This window comes from Gambusia affinis, linkage group LG22 (genome assembly GCF_019740435.1).
Source record: "Gambusia affinis linkage group LG22, SWU_Gaff_1.0, whole genome shotgun sequence".
NCBI lineage: Eukaryota > Metazoa > Chordata > Actinopteri > Cyprinodontiformes > Poeciliidae > Gambusia > Gambusia affinis.
In genome coordinates, this window is record NC_057889.1 from 9,827,832 (window position 1) to 9,847,807 (window position 19,976).

General features: G+C 37.3%; 1 protein-coding gene across 7 annotated transcripts in view; it reads left to right on the forward strand.

The window, feature by feature from the left end:
- Window positions 1-19,976, forward strand: part of utrn (utrophin) — a 177,879-nt gene that overhangs the window by 19,395 nt on the left and 138,508 nt on the right. For all 7 annotated transcript variants that reach the window (XM_044105882.1, XM_044105879.1, XM_044105885.1 and 4 more), the window contains 19 exons: window positions 1,211-1,272; window positions 2,022-2,114; window positions 3,262-3,339; window positions 4,647-4,739; window positions 5,244-5,416; window positions 6,017-6,132; window positions 7,163-7,329; window positions 11,801-12,031; window positions 13,798-13,979; window positions 14,265-14,415; window positions 14,645-14,764; window positions 14,944-15,045; window positions 15,377-15,484; window positions 16,319-16,498; window positions 16,721-16,869; window positions 16,965-17,088; window positions 17,185-17,272; window positions 18,022-18,266; window positions 18,354-18,522. In XM_044105882.1, the coding sequence (XP_043961817.1) occupies window positions 1,211-1,272; window positions 2,022-2,114; window positions 3,262-3,339; window positions 4,647-4,739; window positions 5,244-5,416; window positions 6,017-6,132; window positions 7,163-7,329; window positions 11,801-12,031; window positions 13,798-13,979; window positions 14,265-14,415; window positions 14,645-14,764; window positions 14,944-15,045; window positions 15,377-15,484; window positions 16,319-16,498; window positions 16,721-16,869; window positions 16,965-17,088; window positions 17,185-17,272; window positions 18,022-18,266; window positions 18,354-18,522 (2,631 nt within the window). The remainder of the gene's footprint in view (window positions 1-1,210; window positions 1,273-2,021; window positions 2,115-3,261; window positions 3,340-4,646; window positions 4,740-5,243; window positions 5,417-6,016; window positions 6,133-7,162; window positions 7,330-11,800; window positions 12,032-13,797; window positions 13,980-14,264; window positions 14,416-14,644; window positions 14,765-14,943; window positions 15,046-15,376; window positions 15,485-16,318; window positions 16,499-16,720; window positions 16,870-16,964; window positions 17,089-17,184; window positions 17,273-18,021; window positions 18,267-18,353; window positions 18,523-19,976) is intronic.

Here is a 19,976-nt window from a genome sequence, read left to right on the forward strand (position 1 = left end):
ATTGTTTGCAGCAGCTTGTGACATCTGCCAGAAGTAGATCACTCCTCACCCAGGGTTAAACCTGTCACGATAAGCAGTTATTCGATTAATTGCATGACAAATTAAAATGAGCTTGACAATTTGCATTGATATTTTTTTGAAAGGACTTTTTTTTTACAGACATCATAATCTATTTTATGTATAGTTCCAGTTGTGTGTGGTTTTTTGGACGTTTAAAATGTCTTCCCGTTCCAGTGGGGGAGTGTTCTTTACAAAGTTAAAGTTTATTGGACTTTGAGAGGGCAAACTTGAATTATTATGCTATTATCGATATATTGCTTGAAAATTGTCTCAACAGCAATATCATTTATTTTAATAATTTCTGGGACAAATTATTGTTCAGCAAAATTTGTAATTGTCAGGCATACTTGAACTTGACTAAACAGGATTTTTTCATTTTTTTTTCCCTCTTTGGTCATATCTTATAAAAGAGCTGCACTTGAGAGGGACTTTCTCTTTGCCTTTAAAATATTTAAAGATTATTATTTGTGTGTATTGTACACATCTCTACCTGGGGTGTTCAAGTAATGACAAGGGTGCATTAAATTTTATTTTTCATATTCTTTAGGTGTACTATTGAAACGCATGAGAACAAAAATAAACTTGGTATCTTTGACACATATTTGACTTTTCTGTTGTGTATCCAAGCTGCTCTGATCCATTACACGAGCCAGCAATTGCTCGGTCACATCAAAGCAGCTGACCCTGAGTCCGAAACACAATGAGGCCTTATTGGAGAGCCACGTCTCAGAATAAAGGAGGAGCAGTGAAGGTGGGAGTTGAGTGGGAAGAGAATGTAAAATATGTGTGCAGTCTGACTGTTGGAACAGTATAAATGCGTAGGGGTGTGTGCACATGAACAAGTAGGTTTGGTGTTGTCAGGCTTACGTCTGAGCTTGTGCACGCTTTGACATTTTAGGGCACATAGTCAAAATGTTCTTTTTCTAGCTTAATTTGGTTCCTGTAATTTTCTGACGTTTGTGCCACATTGAGCTGGATGCTTTTAAGCCATAATTGCCTCCAGTTACAATTATCACTCACCAGTCTGTCAGTGGAAGAGGGTGAGGTTGACCTGAAGTGAAATTGACCCTAAAAATAAATGTGGAGAGTTAAAACATAACTGCATCTCACAGGACTGAGGAGACTAACTGTCCTATAACTTTCCCTATAGATGAGCACGACGCTGTACAGAAGAAAACATTCACCAAATGGATAAATGCACAGTTCTCCAAGGTACGTGAAGCACTGGATACAATAAAGATTTTTGTTGCTTCTCTATCAGCCTCAGTGCTGTGACTATGGCTATTTAGCTATTCTATATCTATATATTTTATATCTGGCTATTTTAGTTTTTAAAATCCGAACATTTGTGCTCTGTAATCTCTGCAGTGCAGCTCTGCCATTCACAGACGAATAGACTTAGTAGTTAAATGTTTACAACAACCTTGTTGCAGGTGATGAGGAATAAATGCAATTTTTGGCTGGTGGATGTCTCAGCTCACTGGTGTGCCTACCAACCATTTTCTTTTTTTAAATATGTATTTGCTGTCCAGCTTGGATTTTAGCACAGTTATAAGTAGAATGGATCCACTCTGACTTACTAGATTTTCATCACTGACACTTGAAGCTCTGGGTCAAATTGCTCTATTTGTTCGAGGTAATAAGCCATTTACTGAATGATAGTGTTTCAGTTAGTTCTGCTTGATACTTGGGTATTTTTGCTAAATTATGCAAATAAATAAACATAGAAATGATTACATCTCATGTAAGATCTTATCAGTATTTGCTGTAGGTTTGAACACTTGTCTATTATGAAACCGGATAGTCTTGACAAACTAGGAGTAATTTCCTGCTGGAAAATGTTTTTTATGTCCTGAGATCACATATACATCATAGTTTTTGCTAGCCTCTTTCTTGCTTTCATTTTAATTCATATTCAGCTCAAAACTAATTAACTTGTTCCTTTTTCTTTGTTTTATCAGACAGGAAAGACCCCCATCAAAGATTTGTTTTCAGACCTGAGAGATGGAAAAAAGCTACTGGACCTGTTGGAGGGTCTCACAGAAACTGTCCTGGTAGGTTTGTCCACTGTTTCTTAAAAATGTTAAACAGTGAAATATTTTCTAACATCCGCTGTTTTCTATTAAAAGAATCTTTGTTGTTTAGATCTGTAGTTTTCATCCCATCCATTGTATAGGTGTTAGCCTGCCTCAACACTTTAGATTTAAATGAGTAATTTCCACTCTTCTGCAGTACTTTGAGGAAGTAGTGTATTGCATTGATCCAGGTGTGCAGGGAAGCATATGAAGAACAGTGGGTTATGCTTTATGCAGTGTTTTTGTGGTTACATTGCTAATCTAAGAATTAGATCAATTTTGTTCACAACATTCACGATTTCAGTCTACGTCAAATTTTCACAGAAATAGTGTCTTCTTGCCCAGAGAAAGCACTCTTTGGACATTAATGTTACTCAACTTGTACATTTATTTCTTGGTTATTTTTTAATTTATTGTATGTCACATTGTTAATTTAATTAACTGCTGGTTTTATTTAGCAGTTAATTAAAATTGATATAAAATAGATATTAGTGATTAAAAGAACAGATAATGCATTCATTATCCTTGTGAAACTAAAAAATATTATTTTTATTTCATCCCTCCTTACCCATCTTTGATTCCTTCAACAGAGTATCACGTTTCTTGCACCTGCAGTCATGTTTAGTGCCAGCTGTCTCTTTGCCATATATGATGGCACATCGATATCCACTCTGTCTCTCTGATACTGCAATCCTAATGCTATAATTGGGTGCTAATGAGTGTCAGAGGAATGTGAAGACTTAAAAGGGATTTGCAGTTGGCTGCTGTTCATCCAGCCATTCTTTCCATAAGTTGGCCCATGGACAATGCTGATAGGATAATGGGGTGTGATGAATGTGCGGTGTAACACACTACGCTGAGTGATGACATAGTTTTCCTCCATGTAGCATTTCTCTTCCTGTTATTTATTCTGTTCCTAAAAGGGCTTGTTTATTTAAGGTGAATGAATGTTAGTAAAATGTTCTCCCCCTCCTGAAACCAGCATGAAAAGTTGAATGAACTTCAAAAATAAACAAGAGTAGGAAATGTTTGTTGTCCATATTCGTTTGATTCCTGTTCTTTCATTATGGGTGGTGAGCGGTGAATAAGCTTTTAGCTCATTTCAGCTGCATTTCCTCTTTCTCAGACCAAAGAGCGAGGTTCCACCAGGGTGCACTCCCTCAACAATGTCAACAAAGTGCTGCAGGTTCTGCATCAAAATAATGTGAGTTCTTGGTTTTTTCTGTTCTTGACACCAGTTATCATCAAAAACCGAAACATTTAATATGTTTTTTAATTATGTGAAATTTTTTTTTTAAATCTGGCAAAGTTTTTTTTTAGAAGAAAACTATATTTAGAAAGAGGAAATTGTGATGAACAGAATTTTTTTTATTTTTTAGAAAATATGGGGTCTTTAATTAATCCAGATATATTTTAAAAATTTCCATCCAGTAACTCCTTCTGTTGACAATGATTTAAATTGTTTTAAACCTCTTTGCTGGGTGATGCTTTTCTTTGTTCGCCAGTACAGCCTCTGCACCCCATCAATCATTCCTTTAATGTCTCTCTTTGTTTTTATATATAGTTCTCTGCATAATATCTTGACCTAAACAGTAGGAGCCAAGTGGAAGGGCAATCTCATAGGAAGCAGTTGAGTCAGGAGGTTTAGCACCCTGCTGGGTTTTCTCCTGCAACTGTTAAAGAAACTGTTAGCTGGTCACAAGTTTCCCTGAGGAAATGTGCAATAATATCCAAAATCTAAAGTGAATTCATGTTGATTTTATGCTTTATATCATTAACTATAACTTTATTTGCAATCCTCTTAAAATATATCTGCCTTGTGGCACAGTTGGTCATACCTCTAATTATCATTTTAAAACAAATGCAGTTAAAGCATTTCTTAAATTTACACCTCACAGATTATTAGTATTTATTTATGTTTATTTTTTAACAAGATACTATTATTAAATTTTAAACTTTGACATAGGACATCATCAAGAAAGAACACAACTGATGTAGAGTTTTGAACTTTTGGGCGTTAATATATGGAAAAAGTGCTATATTCTTCCAGTGGAGAAACTGGATGCAAATAAATGTGTTCTGTACTGTGAACAGAAAATTCTTTCTGTGTAGACAAAATCCAGTTTAGTCTAATTAAGTCAGGATTTGGGTCAAAAGTCAGCTCTACATGTAAAAAAATCACTTGATAATTAACATTTGAAGTTCTGTTCCACTTGATGACTCCAAACTCAGACATATTTACATGTAAACTTAATGCTCTTTCCCTCACCCCATATGATGAGGCCCACTTTGGAAGTTGTGCTGGTGTAATATAATGAATGAAATGAAATTAAAACACATTGGTTAGATGTACTTAGCTATAACTGACCATACAGTTATTATAGTTTCTAGAAAACATTTTTTATGTAGATGCAGATGCATTACTAACTCAGAAAACATGATATATAATTTGATGTTACTTTCAGTTTTACTGTGTAAAAGACGCTCATTATCGCTTCTTTCTTTTTGTAGGTTGATTTGGTAAACATCGGGGGGACTGATATTGTCGATGGAAACCACAAACTGACATTAGGCCTCATCTGGAGCATTATTCTTCACTGGCAGGTGAGAACTTTCCACACTCATACTGCAAGCATACACAGTCTCATTAATGTTTGCTTTAATAACCCGCTGTCCACCAATGTTCCAGAGGGACCAGAAAAAGCGATGATGGAAATTCTGTATCAAAGTGCACACATGCGTTCATCCAAGTAAACATGCTAATCATTCAGTGCTTTGTCAGTTTGACTTGCTGAAAATATAAAAACAGCTGCTTTTTTCTCTGAGGTGGTTTCTATTGCTTTTTTTTTGGTTGTTCTTCTGTTTGTTTTAATACCACAGAAGACAGTTTTGCTATTGAGCAACTTATTCTTGTGAATTTATTTTTACAATATTGATGATAGTCACATTACTTAGGATACACCGTTTTGACCTACAACAGAACAAGTTTAGTGTGATTTAATCTCTTTTCAAATGGTTCATGTAATGTAGGGCATCAATTGTATGTGAAAATGTTTAGAGTTCTTTTGTTTTTGTTGAAACAAAGTTGACCTTTGTTTCCATTTGCAGGTGAAAGACATCATGAAGGATGTCATGTCCAATCTGCAGCAGACCAACAGTGAGAAGATTTTGCTAAGTTGGGTACGACAATGCACGCGCTCATACTCTGAAGTCAATGTGCTGAATTTCACCACAAGCTGGTGTGACGGACTGGCCCTGAACGCAATCCTCCACCATTTCAGGTGCGGACTCCAAACACTCCTGTTATATAGACGATATTTTCAAAGGATATTTTTAAGCTTTATTAAAATGCCAGAAATGTAAAGTTTTGGTGTAAGGTACTTCAAAAGCTGCAGAAGTTCAGGGTGACAGGTCAGCATCTATAGGGTGTGTGGGTGTGTGTGTGCGTGTGTGTGTGTGTGTATGGTGCTCGACTTGTTCTGTTTAGGCTTGCTGTGTCACTATTTGCTTACTCTTCTGTGTGCTGTTGCATGTGAAAGAAAAAAAGGGTTAAAGGGGGTCAGGGATGTTTTCCCCCTTATGTAATCCCTTGTCCTTAGTAATGGTGACACACACTGGCCTGGGCGCTGTGAGAACGACCAGTGTTGGTTTAGACCTGGGCCTAGGCTTTAGTTGGATCACTGAACACACATTCCTCACCCGCATCAGCCACTCATCCCCCCCACTGCCTGCACTGCCCAGAAACCAGCCGTTTTTGTACACAACATAAACTGTTGATAAAATGTAAAATTATTAATGACTGTTCCCATTTTCATTGTCATTGTTTATGCTTTTTTCCCCCCATTTTCTGACTGTATTACTGGTTTTCTGTCTATCTTCAGGCCAGAAGCATTCAGCTGGGATCAAGTGGTCAAAATGAGCCCTGTGGAGAGACTCGACCATGCTTTCACCTTCGCCAAAAACCAGCTAGCAATAGAGAAGCTCCTGGATCCCGAAGGTACCGTTTTTATTTGTTTTCCTGGCAATAAGTATTCGTATTGTTAAATGTTTTTCAGATTTGGTTCCATTCCAACCACATATGCATTTTTTGGGGGATTTTATGATATACATCAAAACAAATTAGCGTATAATTATGTAGTGGAGGCAAAACAATTAATGGAAATATTTATTGCAAATTTGTGAAACGAGTCTTTCACAAATTTTTGTAATTTCTTCATCTAAAGCTGTCATGTTGAGGTCTGGAAAGTTGCAAGATTGGCAAAAAAAAAATGTGTTAATTAAATAAAGCATTAAGAAATCCAGAGTTTTGTCATAAGTCATGCAGGGAGGCCAGCCAACATGTGGAAGAAGATAGGCTAGATGCAGAATGCTACATATGGAGAAAAGCTAAAAATGCAAACCATTCTTTGTAGCATATGATGTTTCAGCAGTGCTACAGAAGCTGGACAATGTTGATGGGAAGATTGATGAATATAAATGTAGTCTCAATCATTGAAGGAAATACATTAAAGGCTGAAAAACAGTTTTCACAGTTTGTGCTTACATTTCAACAAAATGTTAGATCTTGTGGCTATACAAAGTGTATGGATACTTTTTCCAAGACTTTGTAAAAGACTCACACTGAACTATTTTATAGTCCCTATGATGCATATTCTGTTATGATGAACACTGCTTTAAACTCCCGCCAGCTTCTAAAAAAACTCTGTTTAATGCCTTGAAGTTGTTTCAAACTGAATTGCGTCATTTCAGGTATAAATTACTTAATATCATGACTCTCTACACACATATCAACGCCTTTTTAAGTGGTTTAACGTGTTTCAACCTGCTTTTGTCCCTTTGCATATACTCTACTCCTGCTACCTTTAACTACTATTACTGTCTGCCCTCGCTTTGGTTCTTCCTCATGCAATTTTCACCTCTTTATCTCCTCTTTCCAAACTCCTGCTTCCAATATTCACTTGGCATCTGGATCTTTCTGCCTCCCCATCTGTTTCTCTTTCTCTGGCCTGCTCATTTATCTGCCTCAGATGTGGCGGTGCAGTTACCAGATAAAAAGTCCATCATCATGTATGTTACGTCGCTGTTTGCCGTGCTTCCCAAAGATGTGAGCATGGAGGCTATCAGAGAGGTGGAGACACTGCCTCGCAAATACAAAGTGGAGGCTGAAGACTCAAATACAGGACTCAGGACGCAGGTACAATATAAATGTTTTATTATACAGGAGGGTAAAAGCTTTTCCATGTGGTTGAATCTGAGCTCTAATGCATCAAACTCCTGTTAGGAAACCAGCTGTATTTTGTCTCCCTACATTCCCTATTTTATCAGTCACACCTCAGAGACAAATTCCAGACACACATCACTTTAATATACAGTCTATGCATTTATTTGCAAGAAAATGATTTTTTGAATTGGCATGTGGCTGCTATTAGCATCAAGGTTCACTGAGGTTTTAAAAAGTTGTTTGCTTTTTTGTCATAATGTTTCCTAAAATCCTTTTATTGTGATGACGTATTTTGCTATATGAGCCATAGAGTCACAGCCAGCTGGCTCAAAGTTGGCATTTATATTTTTCTTCTCTTTGTTTAATGAAAGCAAGTTTTGAATGTTTCAGACTATTTCTGGTTGAGAAAAACATAAATATTAATGGAAAGGAAAATAAAGGATCACCACCACCATATTTGTGACAAGTTGACAAGCTGTGAGCTGACTGCAGGCTTTACTGGAGCAGATAACCCAATCCATTCCTTAACTTGTTATAAAGATCTGCTTTGCAGGTCAAACAAGCACGTTTTTTGTTTGCTTAGTAACATAAAAAATGTAGTGAAAGTCACACCCACATATTGCAAACGTCAGTTATAAGCTTATTAATCAGTCTGCATGGAGTTTTTCATTCAAAGAAAAGCGGTGATAGGGTCTGTTACACTCCGAAAAGATGATACACTGACTGTCACACTTGGTCGACTTTGAGGAAAATAAGGTAGAAAGCAAAAAATAGAATCAGAGTGCCTTGGCAGAAGGCAGAGTGTCAGAAGCCCTTCTGAACTACTCACACAGAGACCACGGGTACATCTGTTTTCCACAAAAACTCAAGGTGTTCTTTTTTGGATGAAACTTGTGATGGACGGAAAAAGACCCACAGCTGAAACACATCTTTGCAAATAGAAGCAGATTTTGTCCAAAAAAGATTTTCTTTTAAATAATCTAGAACAGAGGTCCCCAGAAAGTGGTGCAGAACAAAATTAAGTCTTTTTGGAAGGAAACCCCAAATGATTGAACCAAACTTTGAATAACATTGAAACGAGAGTTAAAAAAAAACAAAACTCTCTTGCTAACAATTATATACAGAGGCACAAAAAAACCCAGAGCTTTATCATATGGTAGTGTTATTGTTTTTACAGTAAACTTTACATGTTTATGTAAAATACTGTAATGTTATTACAATAACAAGACCGTAATAACAAGTTATTACAATATAAATATTTATCTTATTAAATTTTTCTTGCATAAATGATGTAGTTTAGTTTCCAAGGAGCTTCAACAGCCCCTCCTGTAGATCAAGTCAGACTAATTTTTCCTCCTGTTCAGCCCGATATGTTTTAATTTCTCTCTGTGTACATATTATTGTCACAACACAGTCTGAGCTGCTAAATAAGAGCAATATCTATACATGGTTCAATCCAAGAATTAAATAGAGGGTACAGTCTTATAAATCCTTACCCATTTTCACCTCAAGCTGGGTGTTTTTAAGTGTCAAACCTGTTTTGGTTGTTGCATTACACTTGATGCAGAATCATTTTCACATATTGTCTGAATGATTCTCACAAAGCAAACCAAAACTCTAGTGTGGTGGAACCAAACTAATTTTTTTTTAACTTCAGCTCCAATGCTTAGTTTATATGTAATTTGAGGGCTATTAGGATTATTGTATTTTGTGTGCTTCTGGACAAAATGAGTCACCCCCACCTTTAAGAACAAAAAGCATCTGCCTACGTTCTCTCCAGCTATGCTTGTGAAAAGCACAGCAGGCATGGGCAAATTGGGAGCAGAACCATGACTCACTCCTCTGACATTACCCAGCAGACCACGCTGTACACTGGAAACATCGAGCTGTAAATGGGATGGAAGGAAATAGGGGGATAAATTGGGGTGAGTAGAGGCCGAGAGTAGAAATCAACTTGCTGCTGAGTTTTAGTTTGTCACTGAATGTACTCTCCTGCTGATTCTGAAACTTGTAATCTGTGCACAACAGATTACAAGATTTCTAAAAATCTCCCAAAATATTTCTGAACAACAGTGACTGCAATGGTTAACTTTTTCGCCCTTTTGAGCCAGCTGTTTTGACTTTATCCACAGCACAGCTTCTGGTCAGAAAATCCCCAAACCACCTCTTAGGTTTTTATTACCTGTGGGCAAATACTTAACACACCCTGGAATGGATTCTGGAAAAGTCTTCTTGAATAATACTCTGATTTGTTCAAAATGAGATTTACTGTCCTGGGACATTTTTCCACCCATGTGAAGTGATGCAACTGGCAGCACAACTGACTGGAGGAACAAGAAAGACCCATTTGTTTTATTTGCAGACATGTTTGGAGGCCCCAGCAATGATTTTTGGAGAGGGATTTGTTGTTGTTTATTCCTTAAGCACTTTATATTTTGATATTGTTGAATGAAAACATGATAAGGGAGTGTAGTATTGCATTATATGATCCATAATCATAACTGTATAATTTATGAGGGCAGCGACAGAGTTAAGGAAATCGTCTGGTGATAATAAAGCGCTCTTTTACAGCTGTGGACATCTTTAAATTAAGCAATGGTTAAGATTCCTTCTTCGGTCCCTCCCTTTGTTGTATTTCTGTTTCTTACAGCAGCGTCGACACAGTATGCTGTTTTTTTTATTCCAAAAGGCCACTGAATATTTTCAGCTCCTGACCTTTTTCAGAGCTTACTGCTCAGGCCTCGCCACTGTGTAACTCCAGCCCCCAAAACAAAGGTCCATTTAACTTTTTGCTGTATTAGTCTCTACACACCCATAAGGAGTTCTGTAATGTTTGACTTGGCATGCTAACTGCTGCTGCTGCTGCTGAGGGTTTATCCTGTTCAGCTACAGACAGATTAGCTGAGTTCCTTTGACCTTCCCTTCAGGAAAAAACATTTGTAAACCAGTAATGCTTTCTCTGAATGGCTAAGAAAAGACATAACTACTCTTAAGTTTATAATTACATATCTATTTTATTTTGCCCTTTCGGAGAAGTGCAATTTGAACTTGTATGCGTCACACAGCACATTTTTAAAAGCTTCTTTCTAGTTCTCTCCATGTGTTTCGCGCCAGACGGCCTTTTCATCCATGTCTTTGACTGTACATTCACCCTCATCTTGGTTCCTGCTGGATACGTTATTGTTTTGAAGCACACGTTCAGTCCAGAAATGTAGACCAACCCTTTGCAGTGTTCTAGGGAGACCTCACAGCATCCCATAATAAGTATGCAGTTTTTTGACCCAACAGAGAGGTCACTTTGTGCCCTCCAAAGGCTACACCACCCCCTCCTACATGTCTGTTTCTATTTTAAATCTCTTCAGCTGATGTGCACAGATGAAACTAAAGTTAGAAATAATGAATGGAGGGTGTGCACTGTGTTTTATAGACATTATATTTGAGATGTATTCGTTTAATTTGGTTCTTTCCAAAAGTATTTGTACCCCAGGAATCTTTTCACATTTAATTGTGTTACAACCACAAACCGAAATGTGTTTTATCCAGATTTTATGTGATAGATCCACACAAAAAATGTCTGGTGATCATTTTTAGGATTAAAGCATGTCCCAGAAAGATCTTGAAAAACTCATCCATGCATTTGTCTTTAGTCGCATTCATTACTGCAACAGTGTTTTCACAGGTCTGCCTAAAAAGTCAGACAGCTGCAGCTGATTCAGAATGCTGCTGCTGGCGTTCTCATTAAAACCAGGAAGATGGATCACATCACCCCAGTTCTAAAGTCCTTAAACTGGCTCTCTGCAGCTCAGAGACGGACTTTAAAATACTATTGTTAGTTTAGAATGGTTTAGCACCAAAATACATGCTATAGATATGTCAACCTTCCAGACCATTCAAGTCTTCTGGTTTTGGTCTGCTGTTCATCCTCAGAACCAGAACCAAACATGGAGAAGCAGCATTCAGGTTTATGCATCACTAATTTGGAACAGACATACAAAAAACTGCAAAACAGCTAAAACACTGAATGACTTTAAATCAAGTACGGTGATTAATGGTATTTGCCTCGATTTAGCCTTAAATCAAGTCTAAAAACTCACCAGTTTAAAGTTTCCTTTGATTTGTAATAAATGGAACATTGATATTTGATGATTTGACACAATATTAAGTTTGTTGCTTGTTTCATAAGTGGTTACTATTTTATGTTTTATTATGTAAAGCACTTTGAACTGCCTTGTTGCCGAAATGTGCTGTACAGATAAACTTGACTTGGTGTTTACAGCTTAACACACCTAGAGGCTGAAACCTATGTAGATTCTTCACAAAATAGCACATATGTTTCCTGTGGTTGCACTGTCACAGTGTGAATAAGTTTTAGGGTTGTGAAAATTTTCATGAGGTTATAATGTTACAAACTGGATGAGGACCTAACTGGAAGTCTCTATTTCAGACTGTGCAGATGGAAGAGGCAGGCAGCAGCCCGCGACCCGAGACCCCCAGCACCCTGACAGAGACAGAGGGGGAGATGGATGGCAGCCTGCTGGAAGTGGACCTCGACAGCTACCAGGCAACTCTGGAGGAGGTTTTGACTTGGCTGTTGTCAGCTGAGGATGCACTGCATATTCAGGATGAAGTGTCGGACGATGTGGAAGAAGTTAAAGACCAGTTCCACACACATGAGGTAAGACAACTCGGATGGACTCGAACACTGTAATTTAGCTTCTTGTCTCTTTGTCAGGCAGAAGCAAACATGTCTTCAAACTGTAGAAAAACAAAGCATGCTCTTTGAGGGTACACTTTAGAATAAGGTGCTATGCTGAATTATAGAAGTTTAAAGATTTGTGAAATAGATTTGTGTATATAAGATGCAGTGCACATCATGCTTGACGCGTCCACTGACTGTTTTGTTTATATCTGTCACTCTTCACTGCGACTTCCAACATTATCTGCCAGACTGATACCTCCTAACCAGAAGTACATGCTCTGTACTTGTTGGGAATGCCAGGAATTTTACTGAGTGCCATGGAGCACAATTCTCCATAGACTCCCGGCACAGAGCTGACTGGCTGACTTGCTTGCTTGCTTGACATGGGGGCGTATTTGCAAAGTTTGTGCCTGAGCATGTGTGTGAAGGGGCTTTGAATGGATTCTCTTGGCTGAAATTCGACTGTTTGTGAAGCTGAATGCCTGGAATCCAGGTCAAAGCAGAAAGCTGGTTAGGAGACACAGAGCAATGAGATCTAAAGCCTCTTTAACAGCCAGGCTTATCAAGTGGCTTAAAATGAATTCTGCTTGTTTCGGTTTTGTTTTTACATTCTATCCACTAGCAGAGACTAAACAATGATTAAAGTTCTCAGAAGTGAAGTGAAAATGTATCATTGAAGAAGAAATATTACAGAAATGGATATGAAGAAAAGTCTTTAGTTGAGCCTGCTTTCTTCAAGCTTCGATGTAGTTTAAGTTTAGATTTCAGTTTAGCATATCTGGAATGATGGAACATTCTATGTTCAGGTTTCATCCATCTCAGTGCTGAATTGATTTGAATTTGAGGAATTGGGAAGTTGTCTTTTTACTTTCCACTTCCTTCAATGCAAAATTACAACTTGCAGCAAAACACTATGATTCTGCTACCACCATGCTTGACAGTTTACAGTATTAAGTTGAAAACTTGACCTTCACTCTGTCAAACATCAGTCTTAAAAGTTAATCTTTGTTGCCCTTGTCCAAACATTTCCCCAGTCAGATTGCCTGACTGTGTGGGCAGCTGCAAATTTCAGTCAAGCTTTAAATTGCTGAATTTGCTACAGGGGTTTCCTTGTTGATCAGTATCCTCTTCGTTCATGGAGATTGAAACCTTGCTTAATGAACAGCGGTAACAGTTTGTTGTCAGGTGGTGTTTGTGGTCAAACAAATTTGGTTTGTTTGACCACGAACAAGATAACAGAGTGAGTCAAATGGTTGAAGCTTATTTTGAAATGACTAAGTCAGGTTCCTGTCATGTCAACTATACTGAAATTTTATGGAATATGCTGTAAAAAGGCTTGTGGGAGGAAGCCAAAATGTTCAAAGGCACTGTACTATTTTTACTAAATGAGTGATGAAAAATTTTGGTATAATTACACCAGAAGGATGGTAAAATTTACTAAAAGCATGTGATTTGGGTAAAAGCTAGAAAGGGGACATTTAGCAAAAATATTGGCGTTTGAGAGTGGATGTGACTGCATCTCAGTTTGTATGACTAATTTTGATTACATTTGTAGAAATTTCAAAGTAAATTCACTTGTTTCAATCATGCAAGTCATTGTCAAGTTTTTTCCTCATGGAAAAAGAACTATTCAAATAAATAATTAGAACCTCTAAATGACAAATAATTCATGCCCATCATGAGAGTATACAAACCTCTGTCCAGTAACGTACTACAACAATGTTCCCCATCTTTGCGTGCAGGGGTTTATGATGGAGCTGACGGCTCATCAGAGCAGCGTGGGTAATGTGCTGCAAGCAGGAAACCAACTGATTGTTCAGGGCAACCTAACAGACGAGGAAGAAGAGGAAATTCGAGAGCAGATGACTCTCCTAAACTCTCGCTGGGAGAATCTCAGAGTGGCCAGTATGGACCGCCAGGCCAGGTGGGAACATCCACATACTAACACTGCAAAACATGGTCAATGTCATTTGTTGTCTAAGTCATTTGCAATTGTTTCACATGACTGAATCCTAATTTGACTGTTGGAAGCGATTTTTCTCTCATTGTCGCATTTGAGTTGAAGCTTTCAGTGTTTATAAAGATAGAAAACATCCTTGTTTACGCTGAGTCTTAATACAGTTTGGAATAGTACTAGAAATTGAAGCTTAATGTGCAGAAATTAATGTCTAGCCTTTCTGTCCTGAACTTTTTTCGTTATTGTTTCCAGACTCCACGAGGTTCTGATGGAGCTGCAGCAGCAGCAGCTACAGCAGCTCTCTGATTGGCTGACACTGACAGAGGAGCGAATCAAAAAGATGGAGACGGAACCAGCAGCCAAGGACGTGGATATTTACAAGGACAACATAGAAAAACATAAAGTAAATAAATATTAAACTTACGTTAATTAAAATATCTCCCTTTCGCTTGTTGTTCCAGTCTTACTGAACATCTTTCTGATGCTTTCTCTAAATACACCTCTCCTCCAATGACTTGGATCCTAAATTTTGACTAGTCAACCTACTTTTAGCTATGAAGTTGAATGACTTTTCTGTCATCTCCATTTACAGTTAATCACTTCACTAACTCAGTTTTGAATTTCTTGATCAGGAACTTCAGAATGACTTGGAGGTGGAGCAGGTAAAGGTCAACTCTCTTACACACATGGTGGTTGTGGTGGATGAGAACAGTGGTGAGAGTGCCACTGCTGTCCTGGAGGAACAATTACAAGTGAGATACCATGCTTTAAATTTGTCAGATAATCTGCAGAAAAATATTATGTACTTACCTTTATGTACAAAGATGATAAGGTGTGTGTTTTTGTATTTTGCTTAATTTCTGCAAATGTTAGAAGTAGATGATTTGGACTTTATTTAAGCTGAATGTATTTAATTTTGTTCTGTTTTTAGTCTTTGGGTGAGCGCTGGGCAGCTGTCTGCCGCTGGACAGAAGAAAGGTGGCATAAGCTACAAGAAGTTTTCTTAGTTTGGCAACAGCTTTTATCAGATCAGGTATGCAGTATTTTTGCTTTAATCTGCTCAGTCATCTTTCCTTTTATTTAAATGGTACATTATAACAACTTATTGGAGAAGAAACAAAACTCATTCACATCATAATGAGCTACACAATAAGTCTTTCTGCTTGTATTTTAAAAATCAGTTTGACTTTAAGACAATAACGATAAATTTAAGTTGATAAATTTGATCTTTTAAAGTTTATTGTTTTTCAGTATTTTGGCAAACTGAACATTTACATTTTGGCTGCTTAAAAAAACCCAAACTGTAATGATAATTTTATAATGCTAGCTTTGTAAATGAAATTATTTCCTTTTCCTTTTCACAGAGTTTGATTAGAGAATGGTTGGCAGAAAAAGAAGAGGCTTTAAGTCAAGTCCAAACCTCCAACTTCAGAGATCCCAGTGAAATGAACGCTAATGTGCGACAACTGACAGTATGTAGAGAAAACAAATTATTTTTTATGCATCTGGCACTTTGCTCTCAACTGTAATTAAATATACTGCATTTCCAAAATCCCTATCATCATGTAAAAATTAGCACAACCCAAATTTTCAGTTGCCTGTTAAAAAAAAAAATTACATATTGATGTCCATCTTGTTTTTAAAGGAGTAGAGAAAGTGATTTAATTGCAATTAAACTACAAGAAAAATACTGAAGAATACAGTAGGTAGGCTTTCCTCCTTTGGATGAATCATTTTAGTGAGAGGCCAAAATGCAAGTTTTTTTTTTCTCCTCCTGCTTTTTGCTCTCAGTGTGAATTTCTTTGAATGGCCAGACCTCCCTTGAATGTCCCCCACTTGCAGACAGATTTTTGCATTGTTTTGAGTCCTCTTTAAATTTCTTACTCATCTCATACTTTCTTTTTGAAAGGCCTCGGATTTTATTTAATCTCATGATGGTATAAATTTTTACCTAAATAGCCCACCTAACCATGTGTATAAGTTGTAAATGGCTTTAAAATGCAAAGTAATGATGTTTCCGTCACGTCATCCTGATGTGATGCACCTGTGTGTAATTTCAGCTATTCTAAGTGAGAACACATTTGGGTTGTCCTAATTTATTTTCTTTACCAGAAACTCCTTTATCTTTACAACATTTTACAAAAGTTTAAGATTTTTTTTTGGTAGTATTGTCCAAACTGATATAAAATCCATATTAGGACTCATGTGCTGTCCTAATTTATTCACATCTGTAAATAATAGATTGACCGTTTTACATTCTCAGGAAATCTTGGAGTAAAAGTTAAGCTTTATTTTTATTGTTTTAGATTTTAAAGGAGGACATGGAGAAAAAGAGGAGGACTCTGGACAAGCTGTCGGATGCAGGTCAGGATGTGATGCAGCTGCTTCAGAGTGCCGAAGCAGGAGCCAAGATTGAGGCCGACACAGAGGAGCTGACTCACAGATGGGACAACCTTGTTCAGAAACTGGAGGACTGCTCCTTCCAGGTGTGCACTTGGAAATATTTTGTCATGATGCTGACATAGACATAAAAAGCTACTACTAAAATCTGAACGTTCATTATAAGTTTGAAGAAGCTGCAGTAATAAAAACAAAAGAGTGGGGGTACCATTAAACTTTGCATACTTCCTTTTGTGTTTGTTTTTGGTTTTTTAGTAACTAACATGGAGAGATGGTTTTCTGTGCCTCTTTCTGTTTGATACTTAAAGGTAATGGAGGCTGTAACAGAATCTGGAATGAGTCAGATGGAGGAAAAAGTGATGGAGACAGCAGCTTCTCGTACTGTTGATCAGGAGCTGGCCCAACCTGCTCCTGCCAAAAAACGACTGGTGGAGACAGATGCAGAAATCAGACGAATGTAAGAACTTGAAACACAGCCTACCTCTTCATTGATGAAAATGTAATTACAAACAGACCTGCAAACATATGGTAAATGTATTTTATTTTATGCAGGTTTGAAAATAAGCTCTCTGACTTAACAAGCTGGATTCAAACGTGGAAGATGTCCGCTCAGTCGCTGTGCTCCACGCCTCCTGAAACCACAGCTGATGCCCCAGACCTGCAGGAAAAACTAAATGTAAGAGTTTTAACTTGAATAAATGAACTATGGTAATTTTATTTTAAATTGGAACCTTAATGACAATATATCAATTATGTTTAACTGTGACTTTAGGAACTGGAATTACAACTGAAGGCAAAGGAAAGCACAGTTAGGGAAGTAACGAAAGAAGGACGCAACTTGATGGAGCAATTAGAGAGAGGTAAGAAAAGTATTTTTTCTTCACAATAAATCCTCGTAACACAATCCATTTAAATGTGTGCCAAGATCTCAGCTTGTGCATTGACTTGAAAAAATATCCATCCCCTTTGTATCTTTTTACACTTTCTGCCATTAAAACAATTTTCAATTAATAGATGAAAAGACCGAAATCTTATGTCTGTTATAAAATAAAACCCCAATAAAATATATTACAGTTTGTACTTGTATAATGGTAAATTGCTGAAAAAGATCAAGCTGTATGAAAACTTTTGCAACATAATAATCTTTTTGTTCAGCAATCCCAACTCAATCAAAGATATTTCCTTTTCCCCTTTAATTGTGCACATCTTGTCATTTTTTTAATGACTTTTATGTCAATGTGTGATGTTTTCTTTGATGATCTTGTTTTATTTAGTGGTAAATGTCAACAGTGTGAATATATTTGTGCATTTTTGTGGTAATAAAATATCTCAGCCGACAGGCATACTGATTTCCTATAACTATTCAATGAAACCCTAGACTTTATATGACTGCTTTGTTCTGGCAGCAACGAAGAAGCAGGAATCCTGTGACGGAGTTTCTTCCAAGAAGCGATTTTATTCCAGCACCTTTCTTTCTTGTTCTTTTCAGTTTCCAGTTTTTAACATTTACAACCTAACTTTTAAATGAAATTATAAAAACCTCTGTACACGGTATGTTTGATTATCAGAGTTTTTATGTGAGACATTGCTGATTTGTGTCTTTCTGCAGAGGGAGCAGGTGTGGACTTGGTGAGGGAAAACATAGACCTGATTCAGACCGAGTGGGATGTCTGTACCAGGGAGCTCCAGGCCGCCCGCGACCGGGTTCACACTCAGACCCGGATCAGACAAGTTTCCTCGGAGCTTGCTGACCTTGACCAGATGTTGGAGAAACAAGACCAGTGGCTGGCTACAACTTCACCCGTAAAAAGCAACAGAGATGTTGAGCTGAGAAACCTGAGAGGAGAATGTAAGGTGAGGTTTACCACATTAGTCCTACTTAATCTGCTTTTCTAAATTAAGTTTTTGTCCTCAGTTTATCATCTCCTTTTGTGTTCCCAGTCCTGCCTTGCTCAGGTCACTGCCTTAGGTCTGCGACTCGAACAACTGTCTTCGGAGGCAGGAACATTTGGAACGGTGCCGTCTCTAAAAGACAACATGGTTGTGGTTTCTGCACATCACTCCTCCACACTACAGCAGCTGCAGAACAGAGAACAAGAAGTGAATCAAGGTAAACATACTTGGTTATGTACAATTATTTCCAAAAATATTCACACTCTTTAGCTTTTTCAATTATTAGTCCAGCAAAAGATTATACATGATATTCAAGTATTTTTAAACTTTACAAATTGTGGTCTTCATTTGTATTTGACCCTCTTTACTGTGATGCACCTTCATTAAATTTGGGTTTGAGAAAACCTCAGAGGTTTGCTAGAAAACATTATGAACAAACATAATCATGACAACCAAAAAATATGCTAGTAACACACTGACTTTAAACATTCCAGCATTCTGTTCAACTTATTTTCTGAAAATGGAAACTATATAAATGAAAATGTACCATTGTGGATTTTTTTTGTCAGATGATTGATCGGGTGCAAAAATGCAACTTTTTTTGAAAACTGGAGTGATGATCACCTTCCAATAAAACAACACTAAAAATACCGCCAGAGTTAAAATCAGATAATTTGGATCAAAGCAGATTATGTATTGGAATGACTCGGTAAAAGTCCAAACCTGAATCATATTGAGAATCAGTGATGGTGTTCACCATCTAACTCGACGAAGCTTGAGCTGTTATGCAAAAAATAATATGCAAAGAATAATATTAAGGGACTCTTCTTTATCCCCATTATCCAGATAAAGTGTCTTTAAAACTTGACAAAAAAAATTATATTTCATCTGGAGGGATAAATTAGCTTTTAAACACCGTACAGGCGTTATCTATGTTTTTGAAAGAACATTTTCAGCTTTATGCTGTATCTGATCTCCTGTTTAGTAATAAAAATCTTTTTCTCTTTTTCACTGAAGGTGAAATAAGGAATAAAGAAAGCAGCATAATATTGGCTAACATGAATACAGCTGCTCACGAGCTATGTAAATTTGACATCAGTATTTTTATTGAACCTTGGCTAGTCTCAAATAATAATAGATCTTGCCCTTATATGGCCTCCGAAAGCGCACACATTTACAGCAGCATACGCAAGAGATTTTGTGCTAAGTCAAATGTCTGTCAGCATGTTTCTACCTGAGGACGTGAGTTGGATATAAAACAGTACTGAAAATCAGTCTTTGTTTTAATTCCTGAATTAAAGTGTACAGATCTCAGCCAAATATTACCTCGTAACCTGAATAAACTCTTGAGCATAAGTGTCTTTGAGTGTGTTTTGCTGTGTCCTGGAGCTTTTTAAGACAGCTTTCTTTTGGAAGGAAATCAGTTGTTTCTGCTTGAGGGTACTTTGCCTCTCTTGATGGGGGCTCTCTATCTTGAACTTTCACTTCCTCTCGGCTCTTACTCTGTGTAAACACAGTCCGACAATGGCAGCATTAAATCACCTGGCAATTAACAGGCAACAAAACAGGAGGCAGGAGAGACGGTTATATAGCAAAGCAGGAAGCGCTGAAACGCAGTGATTATGAATATTTATCATCTTCCCTCAAAGTTGAAAACACACAAACTGGACA